The sequence below is a fragment of the Mesocricetus auratus genome, unplaced genomic scaffold, assembly GCF_017639785.1.
Source record: "Mesocricetus auratus isolate SY011 unplaced genomic scaffold, BCM_Maur_2.0 Super-Scaffold_100707, whole genome shotgun sequence".
Lineage (NCBI taxonomy): Eukaryota > Metazoa > Chordata > Mammalia > Rodentia > Cricetidae > Mesocricetus > Mesocricetus auratus.
In genome coordinates this window covers 12,013,393-12,040,155 of record NW_024429269.1, presented here as the reverse complement: position 1 = coordinate 12,040,155, position 26,763 = coordinate 12,013,393, and the positions used below count along the sequence as shown (strand labels likewise).

General features: G+C 45.8%; 3 protein-coding genes across 4 annotated transcripts; all 3 read right to left on the bottom strand.

The window, feature by feature from the left end:
• Positions 1-841: 841 nt before the first annotated feature.
• LOC101844567 (granzyme C-like) lies at positions 842-3,987 on the bottom strand. The gene is made up of 5 exons (XM_040740696.1): positions 3,781-3,987; positions 2,607-2,757; positions 2,029-2,164; positions 1,633-1,893; positions 842-1,089 (listed from the first exon to the last, which is right to left on the bottom strand). Exons 1-5 carry the CDS (start codon positions 3,833-3,835, stop codon positions 946-948), a joined length of 747 nt encoding a protein of 248 aa, XP_040596630.1. The 5' UTR covers positions 3,836-3,987; the 3' UTR covers positions 842-945.
• A 311-nt stretch (positions 3,988-4,298) lies between these two features.
• LOC101844828 (granzyme C-like) lies at positions 4,299-11,632 on the bottom strand. Of its 2 annotated transcripts, XM_040740694.1 has the most exons (6): positions 10,561-11,632; positions 9,381-9,531; positions 8,809-8,944; positions 8,366-8,626; positions 5,042-5,231; positions 4,299-4,394 (listed from the first exon to the last, which is right to left on the bottom strand). In XM_040740694.1, exons 1-5 carry the CDS (start codon positions 10,613-10,615, stop codon positions 5,064-5,066), a joined length of 771 nt encoding a protein of 256 aa, XP_040596628.1. In that variant the 5' UTR covers positions 10,616-11,632; the 3' UTR covers positions 4,299-4,394; positions 5,042-5,063. The 2 variants fall into 2 exon arrangements, with proteins under 2 accessions (XP_040596628.1, XP_040596629.1); XM_040740695.1 differs by lacking the exons at positions 4,299-4,394; positions 5,042-5,231 and adding an exon at positions 7,533-7,788 and having other exon boundaries at positions 10,561-11,622.
• Positions 11,633-18,725: 7,093 nt separating this feature from the next.
• On the bottom strand, positions 18,726-21,915 carry LOC101844297 (granzyme B). The gene is made up of 5 exons (XM_040740699.1): positions 21,662-21,915; positions 20,549-20,696; positions 19,985-20,120; positions 19,542-19,802; positions 18,726-18,957 (listed from the first exon to the last, which is right to left on the bottom strand). The coding sequence occupies exons 1-5, from the start codon at positions 21,849-21,851 to the stop codon at positions 18,814-18,816; spliced, it is 879 nt and encodes a 292-aa protein (XP_040596633.1). The 5' UTR covers positions 21,852-21,915; the 3' UTR covers positions 18,726-18,813.
• Positions 21,916-26,763: the final 4,848 nt, after the last annotated feature.

Here is a 26,763-nt window from a genome sequence, read left to right as displayed (position 1 = left end):
AACAAGCCTGACCAAAAAGGCCAGAGAGGATATAGACAGAGTGGACACTTCTTCATTGTTGGTTGGGTGTACAGATGAATACAACTACTGTGGAATTCATTTTAGAGATATTTCAAAATATTAAAAATAAAAGTAACCTAGGATCTAGCTGTTTTTATTCCTGGGCATACACGGAGAAAATTTATACATTTCCTCTACATGGGTGTTTTGTTTGCATGTATGTGTTCACACAAAAGGAGGCATCAGATCCCATAGGTTTACAGTCATAGATGGTTGTAGGGCAACATATGGTTGGGAATTGAACCTAGGACTTCTGGAAGAGCAGCCAGACTGTAAAGCGATAGACTCATCTCAGCAGGTGTGAAGAGAAGGGGGAGGAGCTAGGAGGCCCAAGGAAGCTAGCCCTGTGTCCAGAGGAGGACAGGGAAACTCGTCCTAGATGTGGAACAGCCCTTACTGAAAGAGCTGTCACTTAATGGGGAAGCTGTGGGACAGACATGCTGTGCCCATTGAGCCCCATCTACAGTGACCTCAGCTCTGTCTCCCGTGTCTCAGACCAACGGTGATTTCCCTCTCCTTTCCTCCACATGACACAGAGGAGGAAAAGTTCACCCTGGACACCAAGACTAGAGATGCACCAATCTTCTCTTGAAGGTGCTTGGCTTTGGGCCTGTCACAAAGGCAGGCACCAGAGAGTGGGACAAGTAAAAGTATCTGGGCAATATCATTGTCTGAGTTTTGGGGTGTGGGGGTATATGGTTTTGGGGTGAACAGAAAGCAGAAGAGTGTCATTGGCCTGCTAGCACAGAGTTGATCCCCATGAATAAACAGGAAGCCAGTGTTGTGATTCAGCAAAGAGTCTTTATTGAGTTTCTGTCCTAGGACAGCCCTGGACTCAGCCTGGGAAAGATGGTGAGTCAGGGAAGGGTTTGGCATGCTCTGTAGTTAGCTGATTTTCATTGTTTTCTTTATCCAAGATAGGAAACTTGAGACCCTGGTGAAGACTTCAGGTGTTGAACCATCATTTTTTCCAAAGGATACAATGCCTACAGCCACTTTCTTACACAAGAGAGGCCCTCCAGAATCACCCTGTGAATAGAGAGGGGCCACAGGGGTCTGAGCTGATTTCACCCTAGTCCCACCTTCCCTCTCCCAGAAGCATGCCTTGAGTGCTCTGCATGTGGGAGACGAGAGGACAGGCCTGGGTGCCTGGCTTCCTGCTCTGAGTGTGGACACAGTTACTGCTTCACTCCCTCCTGAGCCAGCTCTGCCCTTTCTCCAGGTGATCCACTCCCTATGAAGGAGTGTGGGACCCTCATCTCCAGGCTGCTGTTTAAGATCCCAGGGACAGGTGAGGGGGCCTGAGATGGCATGGAGGACAGGACAGTTGACAAACGTGGAGGAGACAGGTGTTAGTGTTGATGAAACACAGGGAAGAGGACTGTGCAAATTCTCTTTTTATACTAGCTGACTTCAAAGAGACTCCTGGTCAGCTTTGAGACCCTAGTTAGTTACTGGTGTCTGCTGTTCCCAGAGAAAAGGGTCACAGCCAAGGAGTCCCCCGATGCTTGACTCTAGGTCCCAAATAGCTTTTCTGCTCCCATAAAGTCCACAGATGAAAATCCAACTTACCTTAAGGGCCGCACGCTTGATCTTGGGGTCCCCTACACATATCTCAATGGCTTTGTTGTAACGACCTGGATAGTGGGCCTCACACTCCTGATCCCTCTGCACCGTCAGCTCCACCTCTTGAAGTGTGTCTGAGCATTTGCCATCTGGGGCCGTCTTTCCCCAACCAGCCACGGAGCACACATCTCCTGGCTTCACATGCACTTTGCGCCCTGGAAGCTTGAGGATCCTCACAGCTTTAGTTCTCTGGGCTTGCCTCTGCAGCTGTGGGGAAGAGGCAGGAGTCCATCTCATTGACAGCTGGGCTGAGACCGCATGCAGGCCAGGGTGACAGGGTAGAAAGGAGGGTAAGGAGAGCAGGAGGGGTGATCCCTGGTCCAGGGTGAGGACAGGCCTCACCTTCAAGAGCATGATGTCACTGGAGTAGTCCTTAGAATTATAGTCAGGGTGTTGAATGGCTTTTGCTACAGGGATGATCTGCTGGGTCTCCTCCTGTGCTGTGACATCATGGGCTCCCAGAGTGACTTTCATAGAGCTGTGAGGACAGCAGGATAGAGATGAGAAATGTGGAGTGAGAGTAAACAGGATCCAGAAAGTGTAGGAGACAGGATGGGCTGGCTGGGGATCTACGTGGGGGGGGGGCTTCGGGAGACAGGATGATCTCAGGGTTTGACATACTGCTCTTTGCTTCTCAATAGAATTAGATGCCTGGAGGCTCCGTCTTGTTCTAGGCAATATTCCAAGTTTGCATTGACTATTTCTGTATACTTTCTACCTCAATCACTGCTTTAGTTTGGCCACTGTAGTTGTTTTTACCTCAAGTGAGCAACTGGCTCTGACCTCTCACCTTTACGTCAAAGTTTCCATTTTCAGACTTCCATTTTAACAGACCTGCCCTCTAGTGAGCTCTCACAGGAGCGTCTACAATTAGGGATTGTTGAGGTCTCAGAAAACATGGGCCTGCTGCTTCTCCTCACCTTCCCAGGCAGTGGGCAGCTGTCAGCACGAAGTTGTCTCGCACCAGGAAGCCTCCACAGCGACTCTTATTCCCATCATCACGCACAGACTGAATAAATGCCATGTAGGGGCGGGAGTGGGGCTTGACCTCATGTCCCCCGATGATCTCCTCTGAAAGACAAGGCTAGAATATGGGGTGTCTGGGAGCAGCAGACGGGGTCAGGAGGAAAGATCTAGAGAGGGTGCAGGTGATGGGATCTGCAGTTCCCAAGCCTGTTGTGGACAGAATTCCTGCACACAGAATAATCTTTCTTGAATCTTAAGCTGCACCCCTGCTCTTAGAAGGGGTGGGGTGCACTTGTACTCAATTCCCTCTTTACAAGTACTTGTAAGGACAAGCTCTATCCTCATGTGGATACACTAAGTGGTCACTGGTCTTTTCGTTGTTATTGTGCTTTAATGTCTTGATTAGTTTCATTTCTTCGCCTTTCACTCCAAGTTCTATGGAGGAGGATTTTCTGAAATTCTCCTATTCTGGCATCCAACACATCTTAAGTTTTCAGTAATGATTTGACAGCATGAAAGAATGAGTACTACATAACTGGAAGATTGGTGGTTCAGAACTCATGGGATGTAGAGTCTCGGGGACATTGGAGTGTGTGATGGTGAAGATGGGAATGACTAGGGACCTCAGGCAGAAATGGAGAGGCCAACTAATCTAGACTGCAGTGCTAATGGAGTGTGCAATACAGGGGTCTTGTCAGCCTGAGCCTCTTTCTTCAGCAGGCTGAGGGTGGAGGATACTAAATGATACTAATATTCTAGAATGGTGGCCTTACCCAATTACATGCTGTTCAGTAAAGCTGTCCTAGCCCTGGGCTCTAGTAAAGTTTATGATGTAGTTTTAAGTATCCTTGCATTGTCTGTAACATCCTTCTGTAAAGAATGATCCACTCTCCAGGTGACAAAAAGAGCAGAAAGTCTATAGTGTCCACTCAGTCTTCTGAGGACACCTCACTTCCTCAGACCTTGCTGAGAATCTCACCAGTGACAGATTCTCATATGTGGGTTGGTGTGGGACCTGAGGTTCAGAAGGCTCCTGGCTCAGTGCAGGACAGTTCCTGACTAGTGCTGAGTAGAGAGTCCACAGAGGTATTATGGGATGGCACCCCTGAGACCGGGGTGTTCACTCACCTGCACCAGCTCCAAGTGGCAGAAGAAAGGTCAGGAGAATCAGGACAGGTGACATCTTCCCAGGGAGGCTGCTTGGGTTGGAGGAGGACAGAGTAAACACAGGCCTTGAAGGGATGGAGGAGGTGAGTGCCCAGTGCCCTCACAGGCATTTAAACCTGCGCACCTCAGCTCTGATTGGCTCTAATACTTAAGGAAGCTTTCTGATTGGGTAAAATGACACTGACACCATACTAACATTAGCTAAGGTGGGATACAGATCAAGAAAGGAGGGTTTGAGGCTGTGGTTGCGGAGGGGTTGAGACCCCAGGAAGTCCTCAGTGTCTGCACCCAACCCAAGTGTGTCCTTTTTACCTCTTACATCCTGTGCATTCTGGTAAGATCTCTTTTGGTTTCTTTGGTTTCTTTCTTTCCATTTGAAATAATACAGACAACAACTGACCATGAAACAGCCAAAGATGAGGTCGACCCACTCATGCAGGGAGGTGGACACATGCTCTGACTCCAGAGCCCGGTGGTGCTGTTGGATGACGTCCTCTGGACAGCTGGCCCATGGGGGCAGCACCACACCATCCACCTTCTCATTGCTCAACTGGAGGCAGCCCAGGCCAAAGCCACTGAAAGTGACATTATGGATTAAAGGATGAACTATACCATGCAGGGTGGCAGCCTGATACTGCTGATAGTTGTCATTCAGCTGTGACTGTGTTCTCTGTAGCCTCTCCCACAATGCTTTGTGCCAGCTACTCCTGAGACCTGACAAATGAATCCATTCTTGCATTTTTGACAAGGTAAAATATGTATGTTGCTTAAAAGCCTGTTTATTGCTAGCTTTTCTATTACTGTGATAAAACACCATTACCAAGACAACTTCTAGGACAAAGACTAGAGTTGCATGGGTGTCTTTACTTTAATTACACACACACACACACACACACACACACACACATCAGGGCATGAGGAGAGGGGGGAGAAAGGGAAGGAGGCAGAGAGACAAAGAGAGGGAGGGAGGGAGAAATGGAGGGAGGAGGAGGGAGGGAGGGAGGGAGGGAAAGGGGGAGAGGGGGAGGGAGGGAGTTTGGGAGTGGTGTGAGTCTTTGAACCCTCATAACCCTAGTAATGTACTTCATCCACCAGGGCCATATTTCCTAACATTCCCAAACAGCATCACCAACTGGGAATGACGTGTTGAAATACATGAACATAGAGGGTAATCGTCACTAAAATATGCCACAGGTAGGTGTCATGGAACACAAATACATACAGAAACTATATATTCTCAGTGTTCACAGTAGGCAGTGCTGGAAGATGTGTGAAGTTGGACAGGACAATGGAGGTATACCAGCATCTATTCCCCAACTAAAACCAAGAAGACCTTGTGATCTTGTGTCTGGTCTGTTTCCTTCAGGGTGTCTCACGGCTCGCTCTGGCTTGCTGGGATGGACCATGGTGGCCTGAGGAGCAGAGAAGTTGGGTCTTGATAAGTTGAAGCATTTCCTTTCCCAGGTGCAAAGCATCAGTACAGAGATTTAGGGGAGCAGAGAAAGCTCTTTTGCAAATGCTGAGGGGGAGAGATCCTTCCACAGAGCAGAGGAATGAGAAGCGTCTGTGTTTAAGACATTTCCTGCCTCTGAATCTACTGAAATATGTGCTCCAGGGAGCAAAGCCAAATGACTTTGAACACCTTCTCCATGCAGCTGTGGGAGGAGCCCAGGGGTTCTCTGTCCAGGGGAAGTCTGAGCATGGGCTCATCTTTTGTGTGGATGCCAGCAAGTTACTGAGCAGAGATGAGATGACATTAAGGTCACTTGTGCCTTGGTGGCCTGGGAATCCTAGGCTCAGTTCATGCTCTGTCCTAACATGGTCGATGCTGTTTGTCCAGTCAGTTACTATCTTTGGTAGAAAATTATTTTATCTCCTCTGTAACGATACACAGTAGTGGTTTTCAAAGTTATTTTAAGCCGTAGAGCCATCTCCTCAAAATAAATATAACACCTAAACTGAACACATATGTGACCATATGATTTCTAACATACATTTTTCTTTCATTCTGTACTCTTTTTTGTTTCCTTAGTGTGTCTCCAGGCAGGGCTGGCCTTCCAGTTCCCTATCAGAAGCTGTGTGCCACATACATCTCTTCCTATATAAAAGCGTGTCTTTGAAAGTTTCCAGACTCCAAGGGAGTTTTACTTTTTCTCCAAGAAGAATGTGAGGCTGTGTCTATTTGTGACATGGAGACATAAGCTATACCTACCAGTCATATCATCTGGTAAGTGTGTGACAGGACAGGACCCTGAGCCAAGCCTGCTTAGAGTTTTAAGTATTTTTTGGTTTGTTCATAACTGGCCTGGGGCTCAGAGATCTGCCTGCCTCTACCTCCAATGTATTGGATTAAGGCATGAGCATCCATACCTGCAAACTTTAATTAGTTTTCTTTTTTTTTTAGCAATGTGTCCCAAACAGGGAGACATTTACTTAACAAAAAGCCACACATTCTGGCTACAGTCTCATGCCAACAACTTCCTAACAATGAGAAGCCAAGTAGTCTTAGGCATTAACCAAAAATGTCTAAACAGTACAAGTACTCCTCCACATCATTTTTTATTAATCTCCTAGATTCGTGTTTAATTCTGTTTCTGAATTATGTTTCTCAACATGTGTGCCTCTTATGGTTTATGTCTACACACAGACTGTATCTGTTACTTTTAAAGTAAATACAACAAGGCTGTCTCAGTTGTGTTATTCTGAACGACCTGTCCTATCTCCTGGGTGAAAGTGATATTTTTCTGAATAGTTTCCCACTAGAAGCTAAAGACTAAAGTCATTTCCAAGCCTCACACACTTCAGTGCTGACTGATAAAAAAGTATATCAAAGACTGACATAGGCCAGGTGACCATCAGGGCATCTCATCCTAGAGGCCAGCAGTGACTAAGCTGAGCATGCTCAGAGCAGCTCATGCTGCTGAGTGACCCTGTGCTGTGGATGCTGAGCACACAGGGACTGAGCTGACTGGGAGGAGCTTCTTAGAGCTGAGCCTGTGGGAGGTGTGCAGGTTCTGGAGAGACACTGAGTGCCCTGGCCTCCATGGACACTCTGTGATGCCGCATTTGGTCTGGACCTTTGTGAGGCCCTCCTTGCCAGGTTGAGATTTAGCCTGGCACCCCGAGACTGAGGACATAATGAAAGAAACCATCCATGTCTTGGGTTGTAAAGGAATAAGAAAAAGGTAGGAATGTGCACAGATCTGTTCTTAAGTAATACACAGAGGTTGACAGACTCATCTGAACAGACATGAAGAGAAAGGGGTGGAGCCACAATGCTGGAGAACGCTGGCCCTGTGTCCAGAGGAGGACAGGGAAACTCGTCCTAGATGTGGAACAGCCCTTACTGAAAGAGCTGTCACTTAATGGGGAAGCTGTGGGACAGAGATGCTATGCCCATGGAGCCCCATCTACAGTGACCCCAGCTCTGTCTCCCGTGTCTCCAGACCAGTGGTGATTTCCCTCTCCTGTCCTCCACATGACACAGAGGAGGAAAAGTTCACCCTGGACACCAAGACTAGAGACAGCCTAGCTTGGCTTTAGTCCTGTCCGAAGGGCAGGCACTGCAGAGTGGGACGAGTAAAAATGATATGGGCAATGCCCTTGTCTGAGCTTTGGGCACGGTGTGTGTGTGATGTTGAGTGAGCAGACAGAAGTGTGTCATTGGCCTGCTAGCACAGAGCAGGTCCCCATGAATGCACAGGAAATCAGTCTTTCTATTCAGCAAAGGGACTTTATTGAGTTGCTGGCTTCTGGACTAGGACAGCCCTGGAATCAGCTGTAGAGAAGTTGCTGAGTCAGTGAGGGGTCTGGTTTGCTCTGTAGTTAGCTCTGTTTCATCGTTTTCTTTATCCACGATAGGAAACTTGAGACCCTGGTGAAGACTTCAGGTGTTGAACCATCATCATATCCCAAGGCTACGATGCCTGCAGCTGCCTTTTTACACACCAGAGGCCCTCCAGAGTCCCCCTGTGAATGTAGAAGGACCACAGGGGTCTGAGCTGATTTCACCCTAGTCCCTCTCCCAGAAGCGTGCCTTGAGTGCTCTGCATGTGGGAGACGAGAGGACAGGCCTGGGTGCCTGGCTTCCTGCTCTGAGTGTGGACACAGTTACTGCTTCACTCCCTCCTGAGCCAGCTCTGCCCTTTCTCCAGGGCTGTGATCCACTCCCTATGAAGGAGTGTGGGACCCTCATCTCCAGGCTGTTGTTTAAGATCCCAGGGACAGGTGAGTGGGCCTGATATGGCATGGAGGACAGGACAGTTGACAAACGTGGGTGCCTGCTCTGAGGAGACAGGTGTCTGTGGTGATGACACACAGGGACACAGCTTTCTAAAGTCTGGCCTGGTGTCAGGAGGACTGTGCAAATTCTCCTTCTATACCTGCTGCCTTCACAGAGACTCCTGGTCAGCTCTGAGACCCTAGTTAGTTACTGGTGTTCCCACGGAGAAAGGTCACAGCCAAGGAGTCCCTTGACTCTTGACTCTAGGTCGCAGATAGCTTTTCCCGTCCCACAGAGCCCATAGAGGATTAAAATTCAATTTACCTGAAAGGCAACACGCTTGATCTTCGGGTCCCCCACACATATCTCAATGGCTTTGTTGTAGTAACCTGCATAGCGGGACTCACACTCCTGATCCCTCTGCACCGTCAGCTCCGCCTCTTGAAGTGTGTCTGAGTATTCACCTTCAGGGGCCAGCTGTCCCCAGCCAGCCACATAGCACTTGTCTCCTGGCTTCACTTGGACCTTGCGCCTGGGTAGGTTGAGGGGCCTCACAGCCTTAGTCCTCTTAGCCACACTCTCCAGCTGTTGGGGAAGAGGCAGGAGAGAGCATCTCAGATAGGAACCTGCTGGCCTGAGACACTTTAAAAGCCAGGATGGGAGAGAGAGAAGAAGCAGGAAGAGAGCAGGAAGGGAGGAGCAAGCCCTGCAGCAAGCAGAGCACAGGCACCAGGGGAGGGGATGTGGATGGGGGTGGCAGGTCTCACCTTTAAGAGCATGAGGTCACTGGAGCGGTCCTTAGGATTATAGTCAGGGTGTCGAATGGCTTTTGCCACAGGGATGATCTGCTGGGTCTCCTCCTGTGCCTTGATGTTGTGGGCTCCCAGAGTGACTTTCATGGATCTGTGAGGACAGCAGGGTGGAATGAGAAATGTGGAGTGAGAGAGGACACCATCAGGAGATGTAAAAGGCAGGGTGGGTAGGGTAGTGGTTTACCTGAGGGGACAGGAGGATCTCAGGGTTTGACCTACTTTTCTTTGCAATTCAAGGACATTGGATGCCTGGGGACTCCCTCTTATTTCTAGGCAATATCCCAAAGTTTGCATTGACTCTTACTGTGTACAGTCAACCTCAACCACTGCGTGGCCAGTGCCCTTGTTTTGAATTCAAGTTGCTGCCAACTCTGACCTCTCACCCTTTGATCCCATAGTTTCAATGTTTTCAGACTTCCATTTTCATAGTCCTGACTTCTAGTGAGCTCTCACAGGATCATCCACAAGTACAGGACAGGAGCTCCTGTTGGGGTCTCAGAAAACCTGGGCCTGCTGCTTCTCCTCACCTTCCCAGGCAGTGAGCAGCTGTCAGCACGAAGTTGTCTCGCACCAGGAAGCCTCCACAGCGAATCTTCTTCCCATTATCATGCACAGACTGAATAAATGCCATGTAGGGATGGGAGTGGGGCTTGACCTCATGTCCCCCGATGATCTCCTCTGAAAGAAAAGGCTAGAATATGGGGTGTCTGGGAGCAGCAGATGAGGACAGGAGGGAAGATCTAGAGAGGGTGCAGGCGATGGGATCTGCAGTTCCCAAGCCTGTTGTGGACAGAATTCCTGCACACAGAATAATCTTTTTTGAATCTTAAGCCGCACCCCTGCTGTGAGAAGGGTTGGGCATCACTTGTCCTTCAGCCTCTTATTTACATACAGTTGGAGGGACAAGCTTTATCTTCACCATGGTAGAGACCAAGGGGATGCTGGGTGATGTGCCTCGGTCATTTCTTTGTTCATGAGTCTCTGTGACTCCTCTAATGTCTTGGCTGTTGTTAGTCTGTCACCTTTTCCCCCAAGTCCTATGGAGAGGGTCTTCTAAAATTCTCCTATTCTGGTGCTCAGCATCTCAGTAAAAATTATATTGACTGCATGAATTAATGAGTATTACATAGCTGCAGGGCTGGTTAGAGTTCATGGGATTCAGGACCTGGGGACACTGGCAAAGATGGGAATATCTAGGGACCTGCAGACAGAAATGCAGAGGCCAACTAAAACTAGACTGCAGAGCTAGTGGAGTGGGTAATGCAGGCCTCTTGACACCCTGGGCCTCTTTCTTCTGCAGGCTGAGGGCGGAGGTACCTAAATGGTGCTACTAGTCTAGAGCTGGTGGCCTTAGCCCACTGCAGGCTGGTCATTAGAGTTGCCCTTCACAGGGCTTAAGTAAAGTTAATGATGTAGATTTCAGTATCTTTGCATTTTCTGTAATGTCCCTATCTAAGAATGATCCACTCTCCAGGTGACAAAAAGAGCAGAAAGTACATAGTGTCCACTGAGTCTTCTGAGGACACCTCCCTTCCTCAGACCTTGCTGAGAATCTCACCAGTGACAGATTCTCATATGTGAGTTGGTGTGGGACCTAAGGCTCAGAAAGCTCCTGGCTCAGTGCAGGACAGTTCCTGACTAGAGCTGGGCAGAGCATCCACAGAGGTATTATGGGATGGCACCGCAGGGACAGGGGTGTTCACTCACCTGCACCAGCTCCAAGTGGCAGAAGAAAGGTCAGGAGAATCAGGACAGGTGACATCTTCCCAGGGAGGCTGCTTGGGTTGGAGCAGGCCAGAGTAGACACAGCCCTTGAAGGGATGGAGGAGGTGAGTGACCAGTGCCCTCACAGGCATTTTAAGCCTCTGCACCTCAGCTCTGATTGGATCTATTAGTTGAGGAAGCTTTCTGGTTTGGGTAAAAATGACACTGTACCCACATTGACGTCTTATGAGCTAAGCCATGCTAAAGACCAAGAAAAGAAGGTTTGAGGCTGTGGTTGAGGATGGCCTGAGACCCCAGGAAGTCCTCAGTGTCTGCACTGAGACAGAAGTCTGTCCTTTATTATCTCTTACATATTTTCCCATTCTGGTAAGATCATTTTTTGATTTTTTCTTTCCTTTCTTTTTTGAAAATAATACTGGCACCCAAATTACCATAAAGCAATTATATCACTACAAATACACAGACAAATTTATAGTGTACTTAGTGAGACTTGGTACAGAAACATATTTGACTAGGCAGAGTTTCAGTATATCTAACTAACCTCTGGATCTTCTGATCATACAGTGGAATCATCTGTTGGAATAGTCTGATGAAGTCATCTTAACTCACTCTGACTCTCCTAAACTGCAAGGATGTCACAGAGAAATCTCAAAAGCAAGTGTTTTCCCTGTGATCATGCCTTAGAGTCATATGTAATTAAGTATAATAACCAATTACAATGACATGTACTGGTGACCTGTGTGTTAGGTACTGGAATTTATCGCTAAGCAAGACCTTCAGGGTTGAATTTGATGCACAGTAAGATTAGATCAGTGCTGGCTTCCTTGCTGAGGACTGCAGTGTTGTTTTCCACAGTGTTGTCTAGGATTTTCTATAATAAACAAAGACCGTGATTGGATATGGGAGGATTATTTAGAGGACTAGATCCAGGAGTGAGACACACAGGGCTCCAGCCTTAGGAAAGGCAGCTATTGACTGGAGTGAGCTGAGAATCTGAACTGAGAGCTCAGGATGGTTAGAGCTGTGTGATATCAGCTCTGGGAAGTGAGACAGGCTGGCCTTGCCCTAAGAATAAGTGTGTGTGTGTGTGTGTGTGTGTGTGTGTGTGTGTGTGTGTGTGCGTGTGTGTGTGTGCGTGTGTGTGTGTGTGCGTGTGTGTGCGTGCGTGTGTGTGTGCATGCGCGTGTGTGTGTGTGCGCGCGCGCGTGTGTGTGTGTGTGTGTGTGTGTGTGTGTGTGTGTGTGTTGCCCATGGAGGTTAGAATAGGACAACGATGAGCTGGATCTGGAGTTAGGATGGTTGTAAGACATCATGTGGATGCTGGAGACTGAACCTGAGTCCTCTACTAGAGCAACAAGTGCTGTAAACCCCTGAGCCATCTCTCCAGTTCCTTTATCCAGATATTAAAAAGATGAAGACATTCCATCATTTGCAATGATACAGGTGAAACTGAGACATGATCCTAAGCTGTATAAACTATGAGCAGTAGAAAACTAATACATGATCTCACTGTGTTTCAAATCTAAAACAAGAGAACTTGTGAAGTAGAGAGAATGACTCAGGTGCTGGACAGATTAGAATTGGAAGCTGTTGAGCAAAGCACAGAATTTAATTAGGGGATGAATGACTTTCTGAGGTCTACTGCACAATATGTTCATAATACATTATGCATTTCAATACTGGTGTCAAATATTTATGTTCTCTTTACAAAAATGAAAAGTATTCCATTTTATGGATGTGCCATTTTGATTTAATCATTTCACATCATATACATAGAACATTATTTTGAAGCCTGAAAGTATGTATTTAATGTAAAATTTTAAAGTTGTCATATCTTTAGGAAATTAGCTTTATGAAATATACAAGACTTGGTATGCAGAGGAATAGTCCAGAGAGGCAAAAGGAATTCTATTTATTTACTTCTTGCCCTAGTCTAAGGAACACATCAGCTACTTAGGTGAAATTGTATTAAAACTTTGTAGGTAGCTATTCCTGATGACTTGTATTAACTAATATTCTAAGGACACTGAGGAAAAGGAGGACATTCCTGGGTCAGATCCAAACTTTCTACCTCTTGTAGAGATTGCAAACCACAGTAGGAAGATCTCATGTGAGTTGTCACAATATGGTTGCCTGCTGTCAAACTGCAATGAGCCCAGGATGTCACTCTCCCTGGCACTAAGTTGGCAGTGTCTTTGGCCAAATAGACTGGGTGATCATTTTGAGGAGGGTGACTTAATGATCTCTGGAAAGCTTTGCATGGGACTCTTACCTCAGAGTTTAAACTGCAAAGATTTGTTATCTATAACTTGCATTTCTTACCTCCAGCTGCCTGGGTCCCGTTGCTGCTAAGTAAGAATTATAAATACAATATTTAGTCCATTAACATTTAATAGGATTTAAAGAAAGTATTTTATCATCTATCCTATCTGTGTGAGTCTAAAGTCTTATATGTAGCTTATCTTTTATCATAACTAGCTATAACTATCTGTCTTCAACTCCATCAAAGACCACAGAAGGATAATATATAAACACCAGAATTAACAGAGACATCTTGCTACCTGGACAGTCACCCAAAGTTCCTTTGTAACATTGGGGCATCCATCTTCAGCCCATAGGCCACAGTGTCTCTGGCAGACTTCTCAGGAAATCAGGAAATTTTAAACTGTCCACCTGCATTGGCAGTCTGTCAGTCATTTTTCTGTGTCCTGCAGAATGTCTGGCAGACTCTTCCATAAAGCAGGAACCCTGTAGGACTGTCCAAGTTCAGCAGTCACTTTCCTGTGGGCCCTGTATATCCATTTTATACAACAACAGTCAAACAGTCCAGGCAAGAGCAGGTTCTTGCCCAAATGGCTAATCTTGCCATGTTGAAAGCAAACTCCATAATGAATTTCTTCGATGCCCATCTTCCTCTCAGACATAATTGGTGCTGCCAGGAGCAGACATTTTTAATTGTCAAGAAACACCCTAAACCATTTTAAATGCCATTTTCTGAAGGTCTTTGAAAGGTTGAAGACTATCTATCTCAATTATATCTCTGTATATCTAGAAAAACTAACTAACCTAGCTATAAGTTTTGACTATTAAAGGTAACTATCTATAATCTGTATTTAATTATACATTACATTTTTAAATGAGTTATACAAACACAATACCTAAACAAGAGGAGAAATATACATATCACAAAATTGACCTTAAATTTGTATTAATAAATGAAAATCCATACCAATAGAAAGTATTCATTTCTATATCATATTCCCTTTTTCCCTTTAGAAAGAGATTGACTGTAATCATTACCAATTTAAAAGAAAACAAAATTTTATAAACAATATTTGGGAATTTGGGTGCTGTTCATTCCAAACTGCTTCCTGCTGATTGGGGGCACTGTCCATACCATGGGGATCATGACAAAACACAGAAACCTGAGTAAGGTCTTGTTTTTGTGGTCTGTACAGCTGTATCGTGCCAGTTGTTTCAGATGCTGGACTGCCTGGGATACTGCTTCAGGAGGTCTTGCTTCATCAAACCATACAAGCCTGGAAGGAATCCACAGCCTTTCATTTTCTGTGGAAACAGAAACAAAAACTTTTTCCCAAGTAACCTGTCCTTATGTTTACATTTAGAAGTCAAAGCATTTTTAAAATATGTAAGTTGGATTAATTTAGCAACATTTATAAGCAAGCGTATTTTACCAGTTGTTGTTATTTCCTTAGCAGTCAAACAATTCAAAGACAGCACGATAGCATACATTATCCAGGTTCTCTTTGTGCTTTTCATCTTTACATGGCGTTTTATTACTCTATTCCTTTTACCTTTATTTATTTATTTTTTCTCTGAGGCAGGGTTTCTCTGTGGAAATCCGCCTGCTTCTGCCTCTGCAGTGCTGGGATTAAAGGCTTGTGCCACCTCACTCACCTTTTAGAGGTTTTACTTTATCTGAATCTGACTTTACTGTAAATCTTTATGTTTTTCCAGTCACATGTCTTTTATCTGCTAAGAGCCCTAGCTGTTTTAACTGCAGTCTTTCCAAGATGGCGGGCTTAAGTTTACCTCCAGTACTGGCTGTGAAAGTCTCCGCTTGTCTCTAGCAAAACAGAGCCCACACGAGAAAATGCTGCTACCAAGAAGCCTTGCCTGTCTCTGTTCTTTTGTTTCTAAAACCCCCTTTTAAGTTTTTGTTAGATTCTTAAGTGGGAGTTCATGCCCCAAGTCCAGGCACCATATGTAACGTGCATTCTTCCCTCCAGCTGCCTGGGTCCCATTGTCATTTTAGCCCCCAAATAACACGTGACACACTATATTAATTATGAAGCTGTTGGCCATTTGCTATTGTTTCTCATTGGCTATCTCTGACTTAATTATTGACCCATAATTACTAAATATATTTTTATAAGGACTTATCTTTCCAAAGACACTCTCCTGAGGCATCCTTTCCTCACGGGAGATCACATGGCAATGACTACCCTTTACTACATTTCCCAGAATCTGCCTAGACTCCTAGTCCCACCTATCTTGCTTCTTACTGGCCAACAGTGTTTTATTTATACCTACCAAACACATACACAGAAGGACTTCCCCAATCAGTTATCTGCTGCAGTGACTCTAAACTTGATCATTAAGGTGTCTAATGGTCTCTCCCTTATCCTCTTTCAGAGGTCTATCATGGACTTTTGTTAGTAGTCATTAAACTTTGAGAAACAATTCAATGAATCTCTTTTCCCCTGGAAATCAGAATTGATGACCCAGATATATATTAATTCATTATTTATGGTCAACTCACTTCTCAGGAATTAAGACTTCTGGGCAATCAAAACTAAAGATTGTATAGGAAGAAACTCATTTTATAGACAGGATCTTGCTCTGTGGCCGAGGCTGAGTTTGAAAGCTCTATCCTCCTATCTCAGCCCATGGAGTGCTGGAAATACAGGTGATCTTTTCTAGAAGGGTGAGTTGTTCACACATCTCTTTGCTTTGGAAGCCTGTATTGTAGTTGTAGGGGAAAATGACATTTCTGGGTTTAAGAATAAACTACATCATGTAGGGTGGCAGCCTGATACTGATGATAGTTGTCATTCATCTGTGGGTAGCTATGTTCTTTGTAACCTCTCCCACAATGTTTTCAGGTCAAATACTTCTGAGAAATATGACAAATGGATCCATTTCTGCATTTCTGTCAAGGTACAATAGATATGTTGCTTAAATGTATGTGTATTAGTCACATTTTTATTACTGTGAAAAAACACCATGGCTAAGGCCACTAGTAGGAGTAATATTAGGGCATGGGGATCCAGGTATGAAAGGCATGGCAGCTGGAGCAGAGCTGAGGGCTTTTATCATTTACTGTATTTACAAATGCACGCATACACACACACACACACACACACACACACACACACACACACACACACACAAGCATGGCAGAGAGAGGGGGTAGGGAGAGAGGGAATTGGGAATGCCATGAGTTTTTGAAACAACCTCCACCAAGGCCATATTTCCTAATATCCCCAAACAGTATCACCTACTACAAACCAGGAGCTGTAATGCATGAACCTAGGGGGACAACCTCACCAAAAGCCACCAGGAAAGGTGGCATGGGACACAAATACAAAAGAGAAACACTATATTCTCTATGTCCACAGTAGGTGGTGCTGGCAGATGTATGAAATTGAACTGGACAATGGAGGTGTACCAACATGTATTCCCCAACTAAAACCAAGAAGACCTAGTGTTCTTGTGTCTGGTCTGTTTCCTTCAGGGTGTCTCACGGCTCTCTCTGGCTTGCTGGGATGGACCATGGTGGCCTGAGGAGCGGAGAGTTGGGTCTTGATAAGTTGAAGCATTTCCTTTCCCAGGTGCAAAGCATCAGTACAGAGATTTAGGGGAGCAGAGAAAGCTCTTTTGCAAATGCTGAGGGGGAGAGATCCTTCCACAGAGCAGAGGAATGAGAAGCATCTGTGTTTAAGGCATTTCCTGCCTCTGAATCTACTGAAATATGTGCTCCAGGGAGCAAAGTCAGGTGACTTTGAATACCTTCTCCATGCAGCTGTGGGAGGAGCCCAGAGGTTCTCTGTCCAGGGGAAGTCTGAGCATGGGCTCATCTTTTGTGTGGATGCCAGCAAGTTACTGAGCAGAGATGAGATGACATTAAGGTCACTTGTGCCTTGGTGGCCTGGGAATCCCAGGCTCAGTTCAGGCTCTGTCCTAACATGGTCGATGCTGTTTGTCTGGTCAGTTACTATCTTTGGTAGAAAATTATTTTATCTCCTCTGTAACGATACACAGTAGTGGTTTTCAAAGTTATTTTAAGCCGTAGAGCCATCTCCTCAAAATAAATATAACACCTAAACTGAACACATATGTGACCATATGATTTCTAACATACATTTTTCTTTCATTCTGTACTCTTTTTTGTTTCCTTAGTGTGTCTCCAGGCAGGGCTGGCCTTCCAGTTCCCTATCAGAAGCTGTGTGCCACATACATCTCTTCCTATATAAAAGCGTGTCTTTGAAAGTTTCCAGACTCCAAGGGAGTTTTACTTTTTCTCCAAGAAGAATGTGAGGCTGTGTCTATTTGTGACATGGAGACATAAGCTATACCTACCAGTCATATCATCTGGTAAGTGTGTGACAGGACAGGACCCTGAGCCAAGCCTGCTTAGAGTTTTAAGTTAAGTAATTTTTGGTTTGTTCATTTTGAGATGGAGCCTCTCTTTATGTCTTTAACTGGCCTGGGGCTCAGAGATCTGCCTGCCTCTACCTCCAATGTATTGGATTAAGGCATGAGCATCCATACCTGCAAACTTTAATTAGTTTTCTTTAATTTTAGCAATGTGAGTCCCAAACAGGGAGACATTTACTTAACAAAAAGCCACACATTCTGGCTACAGTCTCATGCCAACAACTTCCTAACAATGAGAAGCCAAGTAGTCTTAGGCATTAACCAAAAATGTCTAAACAGTACAAGTACTCCTCCACATCATTTTTTATTAATCTCCTAGATTCGTGTTTAATTCTGTTTCTGAATTATGTTTCTCAACATGTGTGCCTCTTATGGTTTATGTCTACACACAGACTGTATCTGTTACTTTTAAAGTAAATACAACAAGGCTGTCTCAGTTGTGTTATTCTGAACGACCTGTCCTATCTCCTGGGTGAAAGTGATATTTTTCTGAATAGTTTCCCACTAGAAGCTAAAGACTAAAGTCATTTCCAAGCCTCACACACTTCAGTGCTGACTGATAAAAAAGTATATCAAAGACTGACATAGGCCAGGTGACCATCAGGGCATCTCATCCTAGAGGCCAGCAGTGACTAAGCTGAGCATGCTCAGAGCAGCTCATGCTGCTGAGTGACCCTGTGCTGTGGATGCTGAGCACACAGGGACTGAGCTGACTGGGAGGAGCTTCTTAGAGCTGAGCCTGTGGGAGGTGTGCAGGTTCTGGAGAGACACTGAGTGCCCTGGCCTCCATGGACACTCTGTGATGCCACATTTGGTCTGGTCCTTTGTGAGGCCCTCCTTGCCAGGTTGAGATTTAGGCTGGCACCACAGGACCTACTGAATGGAGCCACATGTGGATTTGGGTGTCCTAGGCAGGCAGATAAGAAGTAGGAACATGCTCAGATCGACTGGACTGTACAGCACAGAAGTTGATAGACTCATCTCAGCAGGCGTGAAGAGAAGGGGGTGGAGCTAGGAGGCCGGAGGAAGCTGGCCCTGTGTCCCGAGGAGGACAGGGAAACTCGTCCTAGATGTGGAACAGCCCTTACTGAAAGAGCTGTCACTTAATGGGGAAGCTGTGGGACAGAGATGCTGTGCCCATGGAGCCCCATCTACAGTGACCCCAGCTCTGTCTCCCGTGTCTCAGACCAACGGTGATTTTCCTCTCCTGTCCTCCACATGACACAGAGGAGGAAAAGTTCACCCTGGACACCAAGACTAGAGATGCACCAATCTTCTCTTGAAGGTGCTTGGCTTTGGCCTGTCACAAAGTCAGGGTCTACAGAGTGGGGCAAGTAAAACGTATCTGGGCAATGGCCTTGCCTGAGCCTTGGGGTGTGGGGTGTGTTGGGAGACCAGAAAGCAGAAGAGTGCCATTGGCCTGCTTGACACAGAGTTGATCCCCATGAATGCACAGAGAGCCAGGCTTTCCATTCAGCAAGAGACTTTATTGAGTTGCTGGTTTCTGTACTAGGGAAGATGCCGAGTCAGGGAGGGGTCTGCTTTGCTCTGTACTTAGCTGCGTTTCATCATTTTCTTTATCCATGATAGGAAACTTGACACTCTCGTGAAGGCTCTTGGTGTTGAACCGTCAGTATGTCCAAAGGATACAATGCCTGCAGCCGCTTTTTTACACACGAGAGGCCCTCCAGAGTCCCCCTGTGAATGGAGAATGGCCACAGGGGTCTGAGTTGTGCTGACCCTAGTCCCAACCTCCCTCTCGTGTCACATCTCCACTCAGAGAAGCGTGCCTTGAGTGCTCTGCACGTGGGAGACGAGAGGACAGGCCTGGGTGCCTGGCTTCCTGCTCTGAGTGTGGACACAGTTACTGCTTCACCTCCCTCCTGAGCCAGCTCTGCCCTTTCTCCAGGGCTGTGATCCACTCCCTATGAAGAAGTGTGGGACCCTCATCTCCAGGCTGTGGATGGCATGATATGGCATGGAGGACAGGACAGTTGACAAACGTGGGTGCCTGCTCTGAGGAGACAGGTGTCTGTGGTGATGACACACAGGGACACAGCTTTCTAAAGTCTCCTGGTGTCAGGAGGACTGTGCAAATTCTCCTTCTATACCTGCTGCCTTCACAGAGACTCCTGGTCAGCTCTGAGGGCCTAGTTAGTTACTGGTGTCTGCTGTTCCCACGGAGAAAGGTCACAGCCAAGGAGTCCCTTGATGCCTGACTCTAGGTCCCAGATAGCTTTTCCCCTCCCACAGAACCAATATTGAATGAAAGTCCAACTTACCTTAAAGGAAGCACGCTTGATCTTTGGGTCCCCCGCACATATCTCAATGGCTTTGTTGTAATAACCTTTTAAATACGACTCACACTCCTGATCCCTCTGCACAGTCAGCTCCACCTCCTGTAGTGTGTTTGCAAAGTTGCCTTTTGGGGCCAGCTGTCCCCAGCCAGCCACATAGCACTTGTCCCCTGGCTTCACTTGGACCTTGCGCCTGGGTAGGTTGAGGGGCCTCACAGCCTTAGTCCTCTTGGCCTTCCTCTTCAGCTGTTGGGGGGGATGCAGGAGAGAGCAGCTCAGCCAGGAGCCTGCTGGCCTGGGACACTCTGAAAACCAGGAAGGAAGGGAGGAAAAGCAGGAAGAGAGCAGGATGGGAAGGGCAAGCCCTGCAGGAAGCAGAGCACAGGCACCAGGGGAGGGGAGGTGTGGATGGGGGGGGCAGGTCTCACCTTTAAGAGCATGAGGTCATTGGAGTAGTCCTTGGGATTATAGTCAGGGTGTGGAATGGCCTTCGCCACAGGGATGATCTGCTGGGTCTCCTCCTTTTCTTTGATGTTGTGGGCCCCCAAGGTGACATTTATTGAGCTGTGCAGAGAGCAGAGTGACGATAAGAGATGTGGAGTCAGAGAGGATGCAGCCCAATAGGTGTGAAGGACCGGACACGCTGGCCATGGTAGTGCTTTAGCTGAGAGAAGCTCAGGGAACAGGAGTGACTGTGCCTTGTGCTACTTGGCCATAAAAAAAAAAGATCAGATTCTGAAGCAGCAGCAGCAGCAGCTGCTGCCCCAGAGGTGCCCAGCGTCAGTATGCTAATGATGCTCCCTGCACACTGGTTAGTACTGCAATGCTAGCCCCATCTCAATGTGCTTGACTCCTTAGCTGGGACTCTGGTGCCAGCCTGCATCTCCCTCACGAGACTTGCTGGGCCCTCTCTCATCCCAAGCCCTTGAGGAAGAACGTGAGGTCTCTGTGGAAATTCCCCGGGAGGGCCTAGACTGTTTCTTGCTGCTTACCTCCCTGAACAGTGAGCAGCCGTCAGCACAAAGTCCTCTCGTATGAGGAAGCCGCCGCACCTACTTCGAGTATCCCGATTCATGATCTCAAGATAAGCCATGTAAGGACGAGAGTGGGGCTTGGCTTCTTGTCCCCCAATGATCTCCCCTGAAAGGAAAGCCAGCTTTTGTATGCACCTACTAGTCCCCCGGGTGGGCTTTGTGCCCAGACTTGTTAGGCAGGCTGAGAGGAGAGCCTTCACGTTCCCCTTCTCAAAAAGGAGAGATGAGTAGGTCTTGGCCTCCCAATCTTCTTTTCCACATAGTTGGTGTAGCCTAAGTCCCTGAGCTAGGAAATGCTGAGTCCTCATCATGCCTGTCCCCTGACTTCTGTACCCAGAGACTTACTTCTGTACCCAAGTCCTATGATGCCTGGACAGGGCTGCTTTCTAGGGGCCAAAGCTTCCGTTTACACTTTGTGGCATCCTATTTCTTCAGGCCTAGCATGTAGTAGGTATTCAGTAAAGACCACTGGTGTCACCGGTGATGACTCCCCGTTCATTCCTAGATGCAGGGCCTGGCATTCTAGCTTGTGGCTCAAGCTTGAACCCTGCTGGAATCACCAAGAGCCCTGCACGCTCAGAGTTGGAGGACAGGACCTTGGGATTCAGCAAAAGCACTTACTCTGAGTGTGGCATTTCCACCTAATCTGGGGTGTAGGTTTCTCTGATGAGTCCTTAGTGAGGGAGTGCCTGGATCATCATAGATGATGAGTGCCTGGATCATCATAGATGATGAGTGCCTGGATCATCATAGATGAAGCCAGGCCCAATCTGCCTGTCTCGGGAGAACAGGTGTTTGTTCTCTGCTTTGCAGGTTCCCAACCCTTCACCATGGACTTCTAGGAAAACTCACTTTCCAGATGACAAGGTAAGGCTCAGGGAGGGGCTCGCACTGGACGACTCTTCTGAGAAAGGCCTCTGCCCTCCCAATTCACCATGGACTTCTAGGAAAACTCACTTTCCAGATGACAAGGTAAGGCTCAGGGAGGGGCTCGCACTGGACGGCTCTTCCTGAGAAAGGCCTCTGCCCTCCCACTGCTGGTGACGCCAGGGTCAAGTGTTGCTCACTCACCCGCCTTTGTCCCAGGGAGCAGAGAAAGAGCCAGAAGGAGCAGGAGAACGAAGAACTTCATCTTCTCTGGAAGGCAGAGTAGGTCCCAGCGTCTGGGGCTTTGTCCTTGCTCTCTTTTAACCTCTAGGAGATGAAGGAGGTGGAGCGGGCTCGGCGCCCTTGTGTCCCCTCTGTTTTTATGGTGTTTCATCACGGGGCTTTCTATGAAAGCCTTACCCTCACTGCCTCTGCCTGGTGATGTCTTCTGAGTGCTGTGTGAGAATCATGAAGTAACCACCGCAGAAGCCACAGCCAATGACTCAGAGAGCTGCCAGTTACAGCCCATGGCAGGAACACACCGGTAGAGGGCGGGGCTTGTGGGGAATGGTGTCAGAGTCCCAGAAACCCACGTTCCCAGCGGTGGGATATCAGTGGTTTCAGTGTCACACCTCAGAGTCCATAAGGACAGATGTGCGCTTAGGCTCATCTCTTGTTAGAACCAAACGTGAGCTGACCACCTAGTGGGGAGTAACCAGGGGCATCCATGGCCAGAGTACAGTTTGGGGAGGGCAATGGTAGAGTGATGGACAAGGCAGTAACAGAGAGGCCTACCAAACACCTGTCAACCTATTTAGCATCATTGCTTCAAAAGTTCCATGTGACAAAGCCCTTTCTTATGAAAAGCCCACATTTGACATTTATTGACCAAAGATAAGAGATTGTTGCATGTTTGAGGGTTCAACCACTGACTAACCAAAGCCTGAGTCATTTTTACTTCTTCAGGGAGACTGACATTTGTTCCATGCAAACCTGTGAACTAAGGTTGGAAAAGGTCTAGTTTCCCCAAGGATAGTTAGATCACTTAGTTGCTGATAATGATGCAACATAAGAAAGCAAGCCAGGCCGGGCAATGTTGGCGCACGCCTTTAATCCCAGCACTCAGGAGGCAGAGGCAGGCAGATCTCTGTGAGTTCAAGGCCAGGCTGGACCGACAGCCTCCAAAACAATACAGAGAAACCCTGTCTCATAAAAACCAGAAACCAAAAAGGAAAGAAAAGAAAAGAAAAGAAAGCAAGCCAGGCTGCTAAAACTCAACATTTGTCCTCTCTGTCTCTGTCTCTGTCTCTGTCTCTCTCTCTCTATGTCTCTCTCTGTCTCTGTGTGTGTGTGTGTGTGTGTGTGCAGGTGTGGGTACACATGTCTATATGTGTGTATGTAGGCAGGGGTGAACCTTGGGGGTCATTCTCAGGTTCTGTCTGCCTTGTATTTTGAGGCACAGTCTCAAACTTAGCTTGGTAATTAGGCTAAACTGACTGGTCAGAGAACCTCAGTTATCTGTCTGTCTCCATCTCCCCAGAGGCCAGGTTACAGGTGTTATCACCACACCCACATTTTTACATAGGTTCTGGGAATGGAACTCAGGTCCTCGTACAGCAAACATTGTAGCTACCAGCTGTTTCCCCAACTTCCTCTTAATATGTTTTATATTCTGCTCAGAGAATGAAAAATATTTATGTAGTATAAAGAAATGTCATTTATATTAAATATCAGCAAATATTCATTAAAAGTCAGTATGTATTAACAAAGGAACCATGGAACCAAAATATCAACTCATGATACAGGAACAAATCAATTCATTTCAGCATTAGAGACAGCAATGACTTTCTCATATAACACAACAAAATTTATCAAAAAGGCCATCATTTCACCTGTCATACCACAAAGACAATGGTTTTGACTCATACTATGAACATTCTCAATAATGTCATCCTTATCAATGTATTGATTCAAGAGACTGTAGAGTCACACAATCACAGAACTTCAAAATTCTCATCTCTTTGATTTTATTTCAAATTATTATTGATGAATGAAAGCAAGTCATACAAAGTCAAAGATACTTTAAGTTTGTCTTTCCTAAGAGAAAAATCATCATCAAATTTTAGTAAAGAAAAATATTCCCATGGGCATTAGTGGACCACACCTTTAATCCCAGCACTTGGGAGGCGAGGCAGGTTGATCTCTGTGAGTTCAAGGCCAACATGGTCTACAGAGTGAGGGCCAGGATAGGCTCCAAAGAGAAACCCTGTCTCAAACAAACAAACAAACAAACAAAAAGAAAAATAATCTTCCCTTATGCAATGAGTTTCTTAGCAGAAAAAAATTTTGAGCACATCATATACTTCTGACATAAGACCTGGAGGACCTGAAAGCCTCCTTCTTGAAGACCAGCTCTCATAAAATCTGAAGGTGCTATGCAAGCTACCAACCCAAATAGCAATTAATAGTCCTACCTAGTTCCAAAACCACAACAATGACCATCACCGCAAGATATACCCAAGTGCAATAATGGCACTTACATACTGGAGGTAACTAACAGCTGTCTAATTAGGAGGAATTCATGCCTGATACTATAAACCTAGTCAACCTACCTGTGACTGTGAGGTCATGGACCCCAATAGAGGAGAACCTATTACCAACACTTTCCTAAGCCAGTGCAATTACCTACTGTGTTCTACGTAACAAACTTCACATCACAGAAACGTGTAGTGCTCACTCCTCATCAAATAAGCTGTTTGCAGCAGATGGAGACCATTACAGACATCTACACACTGGTCGAAATGCAGAGAACAACTGACTGTGGGATGCCCATCCCCAACTGATATATCCACAACACAATTCCTATACACTAGGTTCCAAGAAACACCACAGAAAAGGAGGCAGAAAGATCATAAGAACCAGAGGTCTAGGAGATCTGTTGAAAGTGTCTTCTAGACTCAGCAAGGATGCTGCATCTATGAAATCTAAACAAGATGGCTGTCTAAACAAGACCTGCACAATGATAACACCATTGGCATTCCAGTTTGGATGGGGGCAGCACAGGGCCCCACTCCTAGATAAAGAGCTACAGTTGATGGTTGCTCGGTGAAGAAGAATCAGTCTTCTCCAGGGGTAAACCCAGTTCCAAGTGGTCAGCCATAAGCACATATTCTTTTCTTTCTTTTTTCTTTTTTCCTTTTTTTTTTTTTTGTTTTTTTCCGAGACAGGGTTTCTCTGTATTTCTTTGAAGGCTATCCTGGAACTTGCTCTGTAGACCAGGCTGGCCTCGAACTCACAGAGATCTGCCTGCCTCTGCCTCCTGAGTTCTGGGATTAATGGCGTGTGCCACCAACACCCAGACATAAACACATATTCTTAACAAGTAACACTAAGTGAACTCAGTAGGCTTTATTGTGTGTGTGTGTGTGTGTGTGTGTAAGACTAATAACTAAAGAAGTCATAAATTTGAAAGGGAGTGAGGTAGACATGGGAGGAGTTTTAGAAGGGAAAGTATGGTATGGAGACAATGTAAATACAGTGTAGTGTATGTAATTCCATTGAGCACATTCTGCAATGATGACCTAGTGGTCATGAATTGCTTTAGTTTGTGTTTATTTTGTATTTATTATTCCATTGATTTTAAGAAGTAACTTTGCTGGACATAATAATCTTAATTGGCATTTTTATTTACTCTTGTTGCTTGAAATCTATCATTCCATTCTGTTTTAGCTTTTATGGTTTCTGCTGAGAGGTCTGATGTCATTATTATGTATTTGTCTTTGTAAATAAATTCCTGTTCTCTTTCAGTTTTTAGTATTGTCTTTGTTTTGTAGTGATCACATTTAAACTAAAATGCGTTGTGAAGAGGTTCTTCTTTGTTCATTTCTTCTTGGGTTTCTAAATACATCTTGTATTTAGATGTCCACTTTTTGCATGGATTTGAGAGATTTTTTCTATAATTTTATGTAATGTGTCTTCTATGCCTTCAGTTTGTTTGTTTGTTTTAATCTCAGTTCATTCTTCTATCCCATGGATTCTTAAGTTTTGTTTCTTGAGCTCATCACAGAATTCTAGACAAATTGTGATCAACCTTATATCTTTTTTTTTTTTTTGGTGACAGGGTTTCTTTGTATTGTTTTGGAGTCTGTTCTGGAACTCACTCTGTAGACCAGGCTGGCCTCGAACTCACAGAAATTCGCCTGCCTCTGCCTCCCAAGTTCTGGGATTAAAGGTGTACGCCACCAACACCCGGCAACCTTAGCAACCTTATCTTTTATTGATGCCTGAATGTCACATTTCAGCTTGTCTCCCAGCCAAGACTTTTTTCTCCTTGAGCTAATCTATTGTAATTCATGAACATTGTGATTTTTGAAAAAAAATATGTATTTTATTTTTAGTTACGTGTGTGTGTGTGTGTGTGTGTGTGTGTGTGTGTGTGTGTGTGTGTGTGTGTGTATGCAGTGCCCACAGAAGACAAGAGAGGGCAGTGGACCCCCTGGAGCTGGAGTCACAGACAGTTGTAAGTCACACTATGTGGATGCTGGGAAATGAATATAAGTCTTCTGCAAGAGCAGTAACAGCAAGTGTACTTAGCTGCTGAGCCACGACTCCAGCATGAATTTCACTGATTTCTCCCTCTGCTTGAATTTGTTGTTGAATCCCATTGGTAAAGCTTCCATCTTAATTATTGTCTTTTTCAGGGTTAAAACTTCAACGTGTTTATAAACATTTTCTACTTTTTCATATTTGTTACTGATTCCCTTCTGTTCAAAGTTTCCCTCAGCTCTGAATACTTTTAAAAACTAAAAACTGATGGGCAGTGGTGGCACACACCTTTAATCCCAGCACTTGGGAGGCAGAGGCAGGCGGATCTCTGAGAGTTCAGGTAAGCCTGGTCTACAGAGTGAGTTCTAGGATAGTCAGGACTACACAGAGAAACTGTCTCAAAGACCAAAAAAGAAAGAGAAAAAAGAAACTAAAAACCTTTGTGAACTCTATATCATCTAAGATCTCTTAAAAATATTTCACATAAGTTGTCTCCTACATGACAATTACTCTTTCTTTGTTTCCTTTGTAATTTTGTGCTGAAAACTGGAGATTGTGGATATTGCCCACCAAGGTCACCTCCATTCTTAAAAGTCATTAGTTTCTACAAACTGGAAGGTGGAACTCACATCTTCACCTTCTAGAGTGACAAACTCTCCGCCTCATCTCTCTCAGGTCTCATGTGTGAACCTTCTGACCACATCTTCTTAGGATGTGGCAAATAGTTTGGGTTGAGGCAGGTAAGACATACACTGCTGAAT